Source organism: Heteronotia binoei, chromosome 5 (assembly GCF_032191835.1).
Source record: "Heteronotia binoei isolate CCM8104 ecotype False Entrance Well chromosome 5, APGP_CSIRO_Hbin_v1, whole genome shotgun sequence".
Taxonomy (NCBI): Eukaryota; Metazoa; Chordata; class Lepidosauria; order Squamata; family Gekkonidae; genus Heteronotia; species Heteronotia binoei.
In genome coordinates this window covers 170,782,341-170,798,774 of record NC_083227.1, presented here as the reverse complement: position 1 = coordinate 170,798,774, position 16,434 = coordinate 170,782,341, and the positions used below count along the sequence as shown (strand labels likewise).

Below are 16,434 nucleotides of genomic sequence, written 5' to 3'. Positions count from 1 at the left end.
ATATATCCCCTCTTTTCCTTTTTAAACTGCTCTATACTGTTACTTTGTTTTCTAAAATTAAAAACAAATTAAAAGGCTAGGAGTAATGGCTTCATTTGCTTAGGCTAGGATTGTCAGCCTGCAGGTGGTGGCTGGAGACCCCTAGAATTACAGCTTGTCTCTAGTCTTCAGGGATCTATTCCCCAGGAAAAAATGGCTGCTTTGAAAGGTGGACCCTATGGCATTATAGGCTGCTGAGATACCTCCCCTTCCCAAAACTCTCCATCCCACGCTGCAACCCCAAAATCTGTAGGCAAGAGCTAGCAATCCTAGGTGAGGCCATGAGTTGTAATAAAACGAGATTAAATTTCACATGAAAGGAATCCTGCTATATACTTTTAATACTGTGCTAAATGCAATCTGGGTAGGCTGGCGGACATTTAATGCCGTTATAAATGTGAGGTACTGCTGTTTGCCTTCTGACAAAGTATAGCACATTTCCTCCACCAGTTATGCAGTCATGAGGGCTAGCTGGAAAGTATTTTCTGCAAGAACAAAACAGAGATCAGGAAGAAAAAAGCATAAGAATACTGTCCACTTACTTAAATATTATAGATTTCTGCAAGTGTCGTTTAAAGGGAGCCCTGTGGCACAGAGTGGTGAAGCTGCAGTACTGCAGTCCAAGCTCTCTGCTCACAACCTGAGTTCAATCCCAGCAGAAGCTGGGCTCAGGTAGCCAGCTAAAGGTTGACTCAGCCTTCCTTCCGAGGTTGGTAAAATGAGTACCCTGCTTGCTGGGGGGAAAGTGCAGATGACTGGGGAAGGCAATGGGAAACCACCCCATTGTTCAAGTTTACTCAACAGATGTTTAGAATATAGTTAGCCAATGGTAGATAGGAGACTAATTGGCCTGTAATTATTTGGGATGGCAGGATCTCCCATGTGTTATTGAATTGTCCCCTTTATGATGATATTCGTCGTACATATTTGAAAGATATTTTAGCAGATATGTTGAGCTGTGCTGATTCAGGCAAAGTCTACAGACTTTTAAATGACACCTGCTCTGAGTTAACTTTAACGGTTGCCGAATTTCTTCAACAGGCCATAGAAATCCGACAGAGGCTGGCTCTGCAATGACCATATCTTGTTTTATTCATTTAATTTTGTTAAACTTGAAATTACCTGTATTTTACTCATTTTATGTACATTAGCTCCCCTGCACGCTCTATTATCCAGGATTTTATATTACTTATATTCTTATTTGTACTGCAAAATCTGTTTTATGCCAATAAAGGCTTGTTGTTGTTGATGACAAACCACCCCGTCAAAAGTCTGCCATGCAGACGTTGTGCTGCGACGTCACTCCAGAGTCGAAAAGGACTGGTGTTTGCACGGGGGGACTACCTTGACCTTTTCCGTTTAAAGGGAGGGGTGTGTGATGAAATACATGAGTGGACATGTTCTTGTATATTATTCCAGTAAATTAATTTTCACATTTATTTTATTTATTTGACTTTGAATTTATTTGATTATAGCATTTAAGTCACACTTGATTCATTTTTTCCTCTAACCCAGTATTTCAGTTCAGGTATTATCATGGGGTTAAAATGAGCATGGAATACTTTTAAAATCTGCTTTATTAAATATAATATTGTTTTAAAATATATGTAAAATCAGAATAGACTCTGTTTATCATATTGGATTTGTATTTTTCCAGAAAGCTCTCATCACTGTTGTAAAGCACAGGCTGTTTGGTCTCCTTTATTATGCAGGATTTAAGGTTCTCCTAGCCTGCTCTGAGCTGATTTAGCATCTTAGAACACTAGAGCAGAATGGTGGAGCAGGCTTGTATTTATGAGAAACTGTAGGAAGAATTTCCCTAAATGTGTGATATCACAGAAGACTGGCAAAGAACTGGATCGCATTAATGGATTTGGGAAAGGATGATGTCTTTAAGAACTCCCTGGTATAGTTTGACTGGGCTGGAGGCTCCTCTGTTTTATATTTAGCTGGGAATGATAGTAGTTCAGCTCCCCACACTATCAGTTTACGCCTTGGAACACAACCTGCTGAAGAGACTAGAAGGGAACCCCATTCTCTGTGTTGCACTAGATCCTGCTTGATAAGCTGAGCTTGGAGTCTCTGCCTCAGAAGCTATTTTTCAGGTTGCAGGACAAGAAGCTCCTCCTGAGAAGCAGCCTCCCCTGCTGATCAGGAGTGGTCCATGTGTGGGCAAAACTGTGCTTGTGATCCTAGCCACACCCCTGGGGGATTTGCTGCTGCGTGGAGAGTCATGGATGGGAGTTTGGTGTCTGTTGAGGGGGGTCACCCCCCACAAAGGAATGTTAATGGTGTAGGACCCAAGGGCTCTACCAAGACTACTAAGAAATCTAAAAAAGCTGTCCTTTTCTTTGAGGTGGAGATCCTTGATGCCAAGACTCGGGAAAAGCTGTGCTTCCTGGACAAGGTAAGGAAGGTGGGGCTGGCTTTTTCCATCATGCAACTTTTGTCATACATTGAATAGTTTTATATTTTAAAAAGGAGGCTTTGTATTCTGAGAATCAAACAGGTGTTGGAAACTTGTTTTAATACTGATAGGCTTGCAGAATGAATTAGAATATAATGGTGTAGTTTGGTGTAGTGGTGAAGTGTGCGGACTCTTATCTGGGAGAACCGGGTTTGATTCCCCACTCCTCCACTTGCACCTGCTGAGATGGCCTTGGGTCAGCCATAGCTCTGGCAGAGGTTGTCCTTGAAAGGGCAGCTGCTGTGGGAGCCCTCTCCAGCCCCACCCACCTCACAGGGTGTCTGTTCTGGGGGAGGAAGGTAAAGGAGATTGTGAGCCGCTCTGAGACTCTTCAGAGTGAAGGGCGGGATAGAAATCCAATATCTTCTTCTTCTTCTTCTTCTTCTTGTCTTGCTTTATCCTTGCTATTGGCAAATTAACTTGGATTACTTCAAATGGCTATGCTATCGTGTGTGGAAGAGTCAGCCAGCATCATGCCTGATGATGATCAGTTGCACAAGACCTTGTCTCTAGCTCTTCCTGAAGATCCAGAAATAAAAATACTTGCTTCCACAAAGACAGTCCGACATTTCATTTCTCCATGTTTGCCAGTGTATTGAAATATAAAATTTTCATTTCAACAGATAGGGTGACAGAAGCTCCTGTTAACACACAGTTTCAAGACTGGCTTAAAAATTATGACATTTAATGCCATTCTACATGTGAGGTACTGCTGTTTGCCTTCTGATAAAGTATAGCCCATTTCCTCCACCAATTATACAGTCATGAGGGCTAGCTGGAAAGACAGCTTCATGTTAGATAGTGGGAATTCTTGAGCTGGGTGCATAAAACATCTTCTAGAAAGACAGCTTCAGGTTAGATGGTGGGAATTATTTAGTTGTGTGTATTAAGTATCTTCTAAGCTCGATCAAATGCCTTCCTTGAGCATTCTTAGGTCCTTGAGTGAGTGAGGTGATTTGAGTATATAATACTGCTCTGGCTCTTTCTGAATGATCTGGAGGTTTTCTCAAGAAGGCAGAATGTGTGACAGACACCCTCATATGCAAATTGTTCACACCTTTAAAACCTTGCTGACAGCAGCTGCTGGAAGATGAATTGCCCCTGTCATTGGAAGGAAAGAACCCTAAATATCCCCTTTGAAATTTGATATTTTGGTAAATGACAGATTTTCATTTTTACTGGGTTAAACTAATCTGTTGCTTGCTTGCTGTTTCTCAGGGGAAAGAACTCAGTCAACATAACAGGCTTTCCCATTTCTGATAAGTACTCTTCATTCAGGAATGAAAAAATCCTTTTGAGGGAGCAGGAAAAATCTGTGTTTTATGTGATCAAATACTTTGTATATGAGCTTCTGCCATGTGTTAAATAAAGAAGTCTGTTTGGGATGAACAAAAGCAAATCAGTCATCTAGTTTATTTCATTTGTTTCAGAGTTCAGATTTTTTAAAAAAATTACATCATGACAGATTTGTCATTCCTGAGATACTTACTTTACTTTATTCGATTTATATCCCGCCCTACCCCACCGAGTAAAGTAAAGTAAAGATACTCTAGAAAGCTAGTGTCACGCATGAATGCATAACTTTTCGAAAGACAGGAGCATACCAAATCATCACTAGAGATTAGCTATTACAAGGAAGTAGATTATAGTGTGCTGGAAGTAAAGGAACCATGGTGCAGTAGGCCTATATTTGTCTGTAGAAGAAACCAGTTTGAGTTCCGTGGACAAAAGCAGTAGGCTGCGCCACATGCTATAGAAAATGACATTTGCCACAAAAGGTGCTAGCCAGTCTCTTTTGGGGAAGGGTTTTTAGCCTTTAAGAGCCCTGTGGTAAAGCTGCAGTACTGCAGTCAGAGCCCTCTGCTCATGACCTGAGTTCAATCCCAGCGGAAGCTGGTTTAGATAGCCGGCTCCAGGTTGACTCAGCCTTCCATCCTTCCGAGGTGGTAAAATGAGTACCCAGCTTGCTGGGGGGAAAGTGTAGATGACTGGGGAAGGCAATGGCAAACCACCCCGTAAAAAGTCTGCCATGAAAATGTTGTGAAAGCAACGTCACCCCAGAGTCAAAAACGACTGGTGCTTGCACAGGGGACTATCTTTACCTTTTTTTTAGCCCTTAATGTGGTCAACAATTGTTCCTTTGCAAGTGTAAAGTAGTCATAAGTAGAGATCTTTTAAAAATCATAATGAGAGAGATTCCCTTGGAGATGAACTCAAAAGTCCAGAAGGGTGTTTTTCATTGTCTCTGCATTCCAGTCTATGCATAAGTTTAGAAAACTTAAGGGATGAGGGCATAGGAAAAGAGTTCATTCTTTTTCTTCCCTGTATTTCAACCTTATGGTGTATCAGCTGTGTTAGTTTAGCATTGTAATGGAGCAGGATGGTAGAGGACATAGGGCCTATGTCTGCTTAAATCCTGTGGTCATTGTAATCCCTTTCAGACAAATGAGCAACCTGCACTGAGTATGGAAGAGACAAGACTAAAAATAGTGAAGTGACCAAAATAACATACAAAAGGTGACCCGCAAAGAACATTCATTGCTTTCTCTGTCCTGCTAAGTGCCATACTTTCAAAGGCCTTCTAGGCCATTTGTTGCCTTTTTTGCTACATTGAGAAGTGGAGCACAGAATGAACAGCTCAGATTGCTGGAGAATGGATAGCTTGGACTGCTTCTAGGATTAGTAAATCAAAGATAGGACTGCTGAGCAATAGGACTCTGGCCTTTAGTTCCAGTAAATAAATTCTTTTATTGCAATGCACCCACCATTTGAGCTTTCTTGCCATTTTGTGGTTACACAGGCATATGAAATACCCATGGAGGTGCTAGGTGTCTGTCATGCGAGAAGGATCTTATTTGTGTTGGGCTGCATTGCTGACTTGTAAATTTCATTGGCTCTTCTAATTTAACACAGGCTTTTGGCTTGACCAACACTGCCTGTAAGCTTCTGGTCAGCAGCACTGCCAGTAAGCTTCTGCCCTGCTGTGCTCCAAGCTATCCTGTGCAGTCTGTAATGAGTATTGTTGACCTCAGTGCTATGATTTAATTTATTCAGTTGTGGTAGATCTCTGAAGCAGCCTTGTAAGGGAGAAGAAAATCACACTTCCCCACTGGGGAACTGGCCTTTAGCTGCCTCAGACACCCTACACCATCATCTGCTTGGGTTGGCGGTGATGGTGATGGGCACACCCTTCTGAAATAGCATCTCCTCATTCACCTCTGTCAATTCCTTGGATGCCAGGTGCATTCTGTACATGGAGGGAAGAGGAACAGTTTGTTTTGAGATTCCTTCCTTCAGCAGGAGAGGAGAAATGAAGAGTGGCAGAGCACGAGAAAGTGCAGGACACCTTTTTTTTGCAAGTAATAAGTTTATACTTCAGTGCATGCAGGATCTGGATTTCCAAGTTTGTTTATAAAAGCACATACAAATCTAAACCTGATTCTGTGTAGACTGTGTTGACATAATTCTTAATGGGCAAATTGTTTTCCTTTCTTTCTGGATTTGAAACTTTGTTGGGACTTGTAAGTTCCTAAGCAGAATAGAGCCAGTGCAAGAAACTGAACTTTGTGAATAAGTCTCAGAACCTTGGCTGTTGTAAGCTAGTTTGTGGGCCTTGGCAGAAATTCTCAGTAATGTTTTCCCAGGTTTTTTAAAAAAGTACTTTTGCTTTAAAATAGGCATTTCTGTTCTAGAACAGCACATGGTGATCAGTTGCTGTACAGTTGTAAATCTGTAAATTTGTACATGAACAGATGTATCCAGATGTTCTCAGGTTTTACGAGACAGTGCTTGGTCTTGTTACCACTTCATATGTTACACACAAGCAGCCCCTCCGTCCTTGATACTTTGGTTTTTGTGGTCTATACACAGGAAAATACGTTTAACTGCTTTGCTTGTTCAGGAGTACAAATTGGTACCATGTCAGGGGTGTCAAACTCATTTGTTATGAGGGCCAGATCTGACATAAATGAGACCTTGCCGGGCCAGGCCAGGTCAGGCTGGGCCGTGTGTGGGCCTATTTAAGATTAGGTAGCAGAGATAGAAGATGTATAAAGCATACAAACACAATTAAAAAATTAAAAAACTTAAAACATGAGTACTAATGTTTTAAATTTTAAAAATCTTTTTAAAGGTGCTTTCTTTGTATTTCTCTCATGAGATCCAGCAAACTGGGCAAAGGAAGTCCTGTCTCTTTCCCTTCCTTCCCCAGGGGACCAGGAGAGGGAGGAGCCTCAGCTAATAGAAGGAAGAAAGGCTTGGCTCGGTAGCTCTGCTGTGCAGTTGAAAGCCTGGCAAAGCAAGCTCTCCCCCCCCTTCCCCCCAAGGGAGGAGCCTCAGCCAATGGAGAAAAAAGAGGGTTTTGCACTGTAGCTTCTGTGTGGTTGTTATGCAGAAGGAAGCAAGAGAGGGAGAAGGAAGCAGATGACAGCTATTTCTCAGGGGCCTGATTTGACCCCCGGACAGTATGTTTGACACCCCTGTATCTACATATTTTAAAAACCTTTGTCCTATTATAAGCTGTCTGAAGTTAAAACTGTTGCAAATCATAAAAATTTCTTTACTGTTACCATAGGAAAATACGTTGTGAATGAAAATGCATACATTGCTTGGTTATATATTCCTTTAAAATATAGCATAGGTAGGAACTAGAAATTGCTAGCAGCCCTTGCACACATGTATTTTAAATGGAGAAGAAGTGAAAATACATGCGGTGTTTCACATCTGGTATGAAGAGGGGGGGCTTGTACTTAAGTATCATAGCCAGAGTCCATCAAGGAAGGCAACTTCAGCTACACTACAAAAAATCAGATCATGGTGACTGTGGCGTGACACCTAGTGTGAGCTCACAGACTCCAAGGCTGGACAGGCCACTAGGGAAATGGCAGTGCCCATGGCTTAGGTCACCAAAGCAGCTGTGGGCAGGTGCTGCACCACTGACAAAGGAAAGAGAGCAGTGCATTGGCGGCGGTAGCGGGGTCATGTCAGAAGTCAAGAAATATTTGGTTGTTATGTAGGAAGCCGGGAAAGTAGACAGGACTTACAGAGCCTGTTCTGAGGCACTTAAGCCCTAGCAGTAGTGTGATGTGAAGGCTGCAGGAAAATGTGTCTTTTCCTTGAATGTCTCAGCAGGACTGGTGGTGAAGACTCTTGTGGGAGTGACAAGGTGAAAAGCATGCCATGGTGACAAAAGGCAAAAGTGAATGGGAACTCCTTCCCCACTTCAAATTTTTAAGCAGGGTATGGAGGAAGAGGTTATGGCTGGCAGCTGCCAGTGTTGATACTGGCAGGCATACTGAACAAAAAAAAAAACATATATGAAGTGGTCCTCGGGTTTGCATTTATTTGGAAAATTTCTATCTGAGGTGGCTTACAAAATATAAAATGTCAAAAAACGTCATTAAAACACACCCAGAGCATAAAACGGAAAATAGCTTAACATGGATCTTAACACATTTTGCAGGCTAAAAACAGACTTTAGAGTTGTGTCTTTAGAAATCAGCCCCTTAATTAAGAGCATGGGTAAACATTTTGGTATAGTGTTATAGCTTTCTAAGAATGTATCCTTTCTAAGAATCTTTCTAAGAATGACTGGAGAAACGTCGACTGCGGGGTGACATGACAAGATAATGCATGGGATGGAGAAAGTAGAGAAAGAAGTACTTTTCTCCCTTTCTCACAATACAAGAACTCGTGGGCATTTGATGAAATTGCTGAGCAGACAGGTTAAAACGGATAAAAGGAAGTACTTCTTCACCCAAAGGGCGATTAACATGTGGAATTCACTGCCACAGGAGGTGGTGGCGGCCACAAGTATAGCCACCTTCAAGAAGGGTTTAGATAAAAATATGGAGCACAGGTCCATCAGTGGCTATTAGCCACAGTGTATGTGTGTATATAAAATTTTTTGCCACTGTGTGACACAGAGTGTTGGACTTGATGGGCCGTTGGCCTGATCCAACATGGCTTCTCTTATGTTCTTATCCTTCTCTGGCTTTGTCTGAAATCCAGAAGAATCGTTCAAAAGATTATAGACCTTAAGTGCATCAGAACAATCAAGCATGCTAACTAAAAGAGGATGTAAATACTTGTGACGAAGATCTGTATACAAATTACAATAAAGAAGAATCTGAGTAACTGACTCCGCACATTTTTGCTTGCAGAGACAGTATCTGACTGAGTAAGCTGTCTTGTTAAATCTGCCATAAAGAATGGCAGAGGGCATGGCATTGCATCTGGCAAGGGGAAAAGCTCTATGCTGCTGTGGCACCTGCAAGACAGATAGATATGAGGCCATTTTCCTAGTACCTAGAGGGATCTCAAAGCTCAGTGGGGAGCAAGTTTTCTTAGCCAGACTGTATAGATCTTGGCGCTCAGTATCTAGCAACCTGTTTTTAATTTGTTGGACTGCAGTGGTGAAGGACAGCATGGACAATAGTTCTAGGGATAAACCCATTGCTTTTATTTTTCTCTCAATTTGTGCTGACCAATTTGACAAATTAAATTCAGAGAGCATTTGAGAGATATAGCTCCCCGGTGTCAGGCAATCTAACTTTTCCTGAAATAAAATGCTTAGCTTAATAACTGCCATATTGAGTTGCTGTTACTAACCATTAGAAAGACTTTGCATATCAAAGTAGAATGTTGTAGATTGTTGCCAGTGCTTGATGTGAACCTCTCTCTCCCTAATACTAACAAAAGCAAGAATTTCCCTTTGAAGATAAAGAGCCTCCAGGGACGAGCCTTTTGGCGATCCCAGGAAGACAAACCGTAGGAATAAGATAAGAGAGAGGAACCATATGAACCTTCGCACCTCAGCTCAGCAATGTTTAGAATTGTGGCTTTTGTTTAGAAATCTTTGATGTAGTTCTCTTTAGTATGCGTTGCACTGTTACATGGTATCAGTCCCACCTTCTTTGTTCTGGTGCATATGGAGTATCAAATAAATCCTAACTTTGTATCAATTCAAGGTCTGGTTGATTTGAAACCTTATTGCCTGATACCCGGTTCAGAGTTGTAGTGCAAGTGTAGCCAGAATTTGAAGGTCATGAGCCATGCACTAGTAACCATGCAAGACCATGGCCATACAACCCAGAAAATCTACAGCTAATGAACTCTGGCCATGAAAGCCTTCAGCAACATAATGCAAGGGCTTGTTCAACTCTCACCTTGACTGTAGATAAATTAGGTGTTCCCAAAAGCCTGTTCTGTGATTGCAGTCTAATTAAAGTACAAAAATCTATCACCATGGTTTTGTTCATGGTGACATTCTGTAAGAGTTGTAGGAGATTCCTTAGCGGAGGTAATTGTTAGAGAACATGATGGTATGATAGCTCTGCTCCTGACTGGGAGTTTAGAGCTGACCTTTTCCAGCTGAGGGACAAGGTATGTATGTCAAATAGCTGTTAAAAGCAGGGCCAGTAAAATGGTGCCAGTGCTGTTGAGATATACAGCTGTAATCTCCAGTAATCTCTTTCGGCCCCACACCTATCGCTCTCACTCACTCACTCACATAGAAATCTCAACTCCAGCTGGCTACAACCGGGGGGTGCCAACTTTTCATTGCCAGAGCTCCTATGTCTGCAACAACAGTATGAGGAACAGAAAAGTTTCATACAGTAAAAATGGAAGGAAATAAAGAAAGGGAAATAATGAAATGGAAGGAAAATAAAAGAAAGACATGGAAAGAAAGAACATAAGAGAAGCCATGTTGGATCAGGCCAGTGGACCAGCCAGTTCAAAATTCTCTCACACAATGCCCAAAAAGCACCAGAATGTCCACCAGTGGGGCCAGGGCACTAGAAGCCCTCCCACTGTTGCTTCCCCCCTCCCACAGCACCAAGAATACGGACATAAGAACATAAGAGAAGCCATGTTAGATCAGGCCAATGGCCCATCCAGTCCAACATTCTGTGTCACACAGCGGCCAAATATATATATATATATATACACACACACACACTGTGGCTAATAGCCACTGATGGACCTCTGCTCCATATTTTTATCTAACCCCCTCTTGAAGGTGGCCATGCTTGTGGCCGCCACCACCTCCTGTGGCAGTGAATTCCACATGTTAATCACCCTTTGGGTGAAGAAGTACTTCCTTTTATCTGTTTTAACCTGTCTGCTCAGCAATTTCATCGAATGCCCACGAGTTCTCGTATTGTGAGAAAGGGAGAAAAGTACTTCTTTCTCTACTTTCTCCATCCCATGCATTATCTTGTAAACCTCTATCATGTCACCCCTCAAGACAGAGCATCACTTGCAGGGAAAGAAGAAAAAGGGGACAAGGGGAAAAAAGCCTTACCATCAGATGACTCCAGCCAGCAACAATTCTGCCCAGGAGTCGTTTGGTTAAAAAAAAAAAAGCTGCTTGAATGCCCACTCCCTGCTCCTCCCGGCTGAAAAAAAATTCCCCCCTCCTTTGCTGCCCAGGCCTCCCTGGAAAGCTCCCCAAAAGAACATACTGCACATGAAAGCTCATACCTTGAAGAACACTTCGTGGGTCTAAAGTGTCAGTGGACTCCGGCTTTTCTCTCAAACACTGGGGGGCGGGGTGGAGAAGGAAGGAGAGGCAGCCCAGCTCCTCTCTGCACAACACAGAGACGGGGGAAGGAAGGAAGCCAAAAGGAGCTCAGGCTTTGCAGTCTGTGTCAGTCTTCAAGGCTAGCTTTTCTCTGCACAACACAGAAACGGGGGAAGGAAGGAAGCAAAACAGAGCTCAGGCTTTGTAGCCTGTGTCAGTCTTCAAGCCTAGCTTTTCTCTGCACAACACAGAGACGGGGGAAGGAAGGAAGCCAAAAGGAGCTCAGGCTTTGCAGTCTGTGTCAGTCTTCAAGGCTAGCTTTTCTCAGCACAACAGAGAGAGGAGGGAGGGAAGGAAGCAGAGCAGAGCCAGTATTGAGGCTTCCATGGTCTGGTGCCGGGTCACGACCCTGCGAATGGGATATACCGGCCTAGCCAACCATTTGGCAGTAGGTAATTTGACACATGGGATAAATGGGTTTGCTTGGAAAAAGTGTCCACCACCACCAAAATCACTGTTTTTCCTTTGCTGGGGGGCAGATCAGTAATAAAACCCATAGAAATCACTTCCCATGGCCTCTTGACGGTTTCTAGTGGTTGCAGTTTGCCCCCTTTTTCTTTGCCATAACACACACAGGAGAGGTGACAGGCAACATATTGTGAAATGTCCTCCTCCATGCCTGGCCACTGAAACTGTCTTTCTCCTAAAAGTAATGTTTTCACATGCCCAAAATGTCCAGTTAATTTACTATCATGAGCTTTTTGCAAAATGTCTTTTCAGAGACTAGCTGCAATATAAAGCCTGTCATCTTTATACAGACACCCATCCTCTTTTCGCTCTAGGTCCTTTTTGAAGTCCGCCTCCCTTACTGGCAGTGACTTGGCTTTGATTTTTTTCTAGCAGTTCATTGTCTGTACAAGGAGGCAGGCCCCACTTTGGTTGGCTATGAGTAACAGCAGCCCTTCCCAAGTGCGAGGGCATGAATATAGTGTCTGTTATCTCTTCCCGCCTGCTTTCATGTTGATGGAGGTGGGACTGGGCGTCAGCCAAGAAGTTGCACTTCCCTGGGAGGTATTTCAGAGTGAACTTGAACTTGTAAAAGAACTCCACCCACCTCAACTGCTTTGTCCCCAAATTGTGTGGGGTTTTGAGTGTCTCTAAGTTTTTGTGCCCTCCGGCCACTGCGGCCAAGTCATTAGGGCTAATTTAATGACGGTGGCTTCTTTGTCTTTCACTAACCAATTACACTTCATGGAGTCAAACTTCTTTGATACAAAAGCACAGGTGTCGAATGCATGTTGGCACTCCCAATTTCGCCCCTGGATGCTTATGCTGTGGTTGTTTCCCTTTAGTTTTTAGCAGGTCGGTAAGTGCGGTAGGGCTACTTGAGCAAAGTTTTCAATGAACACTCTAGAAATTGGCAAATCCCAGAAAAGGTTGTAATTGGTGCGCTCCCAGTCATTCACAGCCTTGACCTATTCTGGGTCCATTCCCAGCCCACGTTTTAAAACTCGATAACCCAAGAAGTCTAGTTAAGCGTTGTGGAATTCACATTTCAATAACTTAGCAAATAGTTTGTGTTGGTACAGGATGAAAAGGGCCCCTCTCACCAATTTAACATGGGACTCCAGGTCTTGCTAATAAATTAACACATCTAAATAAATGATCATCCCTTTGTACAATAATTTTCTTAACATTTCATTGATCAAGTTCAGCAGCCTCCCTGGAGCAGCATGGGGTAAACTAGCTGAGTTGCTTCAAGTTTAGTTCCAAAAATTTCTGTAGCTCCGCCCTCCCCGTTCTACTCATAGAGTACAACTTGGCTTTTGGCAGAGGCTCCCCAGAAATCAGTTCTATAGCACAGTCTTTTGAACAATGGGGGGTGGGGGAGTTTATCTGTCTCTTTTTCCTCAAATACTTGTTTGAGATCCCGGTACTCCTGGAGCTTTGTTGCTTTCCTCACAGGTGAGACAGACATGCTCATAAGTCGAGGGAAGGCTGGGTCCCTATTTTTCTGACCAAATATGTTCTTTCTACCATTAATCAGGAAAAACTATGGACTGACCACTCCACTTCACATATGGGGCATGGTCTCCCAGCCAACTCACCCCCAGTACCACTTCAAAACTAGCTCAGGGGGCCACTACAAAGGGGCGCTTCTCCCAGTGATGACCCAACCCCATGGGGAACGACTCAGTATCTTTGATTCCAGTCGGTACTTCAAAGCCTAGAAACAACGATTTACTCGCCCCTCCCACCGGGCATGCGTGGCTCCCCACTGCGCATGCCCAATGGGATGAGCACAAGGATCCCACCAGTTCCTTTCTGACCGCCACGCAGATAGGATCTTCCTCACCGTTTCTCGGTATTTATCTTCGTTGCCTTTTTTCCTCTCATTGTTACCTTTTCTCCTCGTCTCAACGTAACCTGATCAAAACACACGGACACTTGGAGTGTGTGAGTTTATCTTGCTCCCTCCCCGGGGGGTGGGGGGAAGCCCGCATAACTTTCCCTCTTGGGCGCATGGAAAAATTGTGGTGGTGCTTCAAGCGCTGCAAGAAGTGTAGCAGCAAACTCCCTCCTCCCGATGGCCACAACCTTTGCTGAGGGGTCTTGCCTGCCTTGCCCCAGTGCACAGGTGCCCGACCACCCCTTGGGAGCACCCGTTGGTGCTTTACTGCCTCTCACTACCTCCCTTTAAACCCGTGGCAAATTCTTCTCCTCATCTCCTGGCATGGAAAACTGCGTTCCTAGTCGCAATTAATTCTTCCAGGAGAGTGGGGGAGCTTTATTGTGACCCACCTCACATCTCCTTCTCACAGAATGGAGTCTACTTAATTCCTGATTTGGACTTCCTCCCCAAGGTTGTGTCTGAGTTCCACCTGTTTGCGGACATCAACTTGCCCACCTTTTACCCTAACCCTACGACTGCTGAGGAGCGCCGTCTACACATGCTAGATTACGCAGGGCGCTCTCTTTTTACCAAGGGGTCCAAGAAATCCACTTTGTTATTTGAATCATACACATCCAGTACGCTCAGACGGTATATCCTCCCAGCGCTTATCGAAATGGATTGTAGAAACCATAAGACTTTGCTACTTGTTGACCAAACAGCCCCTACCGGGTCCTGTGAGGGCGCACTCCACCAGGGCAGTGGCCTCTTCCACGGCTTTCCTCAGAGGGGTCATGTTGCAAGACATCTGTAGAGCAGCCACGTGGGCTATGCCCCATACCTTCATTTGCCACTACGCTCTGGACGTCCGATGGAGTCAGTGTGCCTCGGTGGGCACAGCAGTGCTACAAGCAGCGGTTTTCTGAGTACCTCCCAGCACCCTCCTCCAGGTAGGTCTTATGGCTTGTCAGTCTCCCTCAGTGTGAAGCACAGAGACCACGAAGAAGATAAACAGGTTGCTTGGATGTAACTGATGATCTTTGAGTGGTCATCTGCATTCACACTCCCCGTTCTCCTTCCCCACTGCTGTCGGTTCTCCAAGGGCTTACAATGATCAGAAGGAACTGGCGGGATCCTCATGCCTGTCTCATTGGACATGTGTGGTGGGGAGCCGCACATGCCCGGTGGGAGGGGCGCAAAAATCCTGGTTTCTAGGCTTTGAAGTACCGATCAGGATCGGCGCAGGCGCACTATATCCCATCAATGTGAATGCACAGATGACTACTCGAAGATCATCAGTTACAGGTAAGCAACCTGTTTTTCTCTTGTACACAGATCTCTCCTCATTGGGGTGCCATCCATTTGTTCAAACTGCATGGGTTCTGGAAGGGCGTCAGACACTAGTCCTAGACCCTCCACCACTTGAGGAGTTATTAAGTCTCTGGTGCACTCCGAGTCTAACAAAGCTTTATTATATATGAATCTCTGCAGTTTTGGGTTCACCAGAGTAATGGGGACAAAAAACAAAGTTCCCGTTCTCACCCATAACGGCTTGGTGACTCTTCGGACCTCCGGGCTGTTCTTTGCTACTGTTCCCACTGGAGGATGGTATGCTGGTTTGGGCAGGGTGTCCAGCACGATGTTGAAAGTCGCAGCTGCTCCTTTGCCTCCCTTGCAGCCAGTTCCATCCAACCGTCCTCTTTGCCATCTTATTTTTTTGGAGTCGTGGTGGTGACCTGAGGGCCGGCCGGGCAGTCAGTGGCTATGTGATTGGCACCCCTTCATTGGAAACACAGCCAGTGCTTCATTCACCTTTCCTTTTCAGTCTGTGTGGGTGTTTTCTGTTCCCCAGACTGAGTCTCCTTGCCCCCTTGGCCTGACTGCTGTTGCTACTGCAGTGTGATCATCTGCTGGTGGTTTTCCACCTTGCACACCAGTTAGATCCACCTCAAGAGGGTGTCTGGGTTGTCTTGCATCAGCGCTGTGTCTAGGAGTGATACATTCAGGTTGTTCCGGTATTGGCCCACCTTCATCTGTTCATCCCATCCCATCCCCGCAAACCTTCATAGAGTGGGATCAGAATTCCACTGAGAATTCGCGTACTGATTTTACTCTTTGATAGAAGTGTTGCAGTGATGCTTTTGCTCTCATCTCTTGGAGTGGGTCCTCAAACTGTAGTCGGAGCTTGCAGGAACCCACTGGCTGTTCTCAATTCTGCTGCTTGAGCCTCGTACAGGGTCACATACCAATTGGCAGCTGCTCCTGCTAGCTTTGACCCCCAGTAGTTCACTTTGCTAGCTTCTGATGGAAATAGAAGCTCCCACTCTCGCATGTAGCTGCAGGCTTGAACTGAGAAATAGCACAGTGTGAATGGATCTCCATCAAATTTCATGTCCAAACCTTGGCCCCTGGTGGGTTTCATGGAACAATCCCTCCTGGCGCCACTGGTTGTATTGGGGCCAGCACCATTGGCCTTGTGGGGGCAGCTGGAACTCCCAGCTGGCCACCCACCCGTGGTGCTGGCTGTCCTGGGATTGGTCATCCATCTCCTGGGGGCACCTGGGCAGGGAGTACCTGGAGTGGTGGAGCTTGTGCTGGTACAGCCCGTAGCTGCTGGCTAAGCTTCTGAATCTCATCCAAGAGAAAGTCCCCCGTAGTCTCAGAGTTTGAGCCGGTTCTTGCACTTCCATTTGCATCTGGCCCACCTCCGCAGAGTGAGGTTCTCCTCTCTTCTCTTGAGACAATCCATCAGCAGGCTCTTATTCTTCTTCCAAGTTGCTTTCAGCAATCAGCCTTGAGACTTTCATCCATCTCACACTCTGGACGGTCATGACTGCCATTGCTTAGGGGTTGTGGTTGACCAGTCATCTCTTTTGCTTACTGGCTTCGACCATCATTTGGCTACCACATGCCAAGGCATCTCAGTTAGGTCCTTCAGTCCCTTTTTTGATGAGCCCGGGATCACTTTGGTTTGATGCACAGTCTGCTTCCTTTCCCCATCTCCGTTTTGGT

General features: G+C 44.7%; 1 protein-coding gene across 1 annotated transcript in view; it reads left to right on the top strand.

Annotated features, from left to right (window-relative positions):
• The first annotated feature begins 2,213 nt into the window (after positions 1 to 2,213).
• The window catches only part of TECR (trans-2,3-enoyl-CoA reductase), a 56,331-nt gene continuing 42,110 nt past the window's right edge, over positions 2,214 to 16,434 (top strand). The window contains exon 1 of the mRNA XM_060240723.1: positions 2,214 to 2,446. Within this exon, the coding sequence (XP_060096706.1) occupies positions 2,273 to 2,446 (174 nt within the window). The 5' untranslated portion in view covers positions 2,214 to 2,272. The remainder of the gene's footprint in view (positions 2,447 to 16,434) is intronic.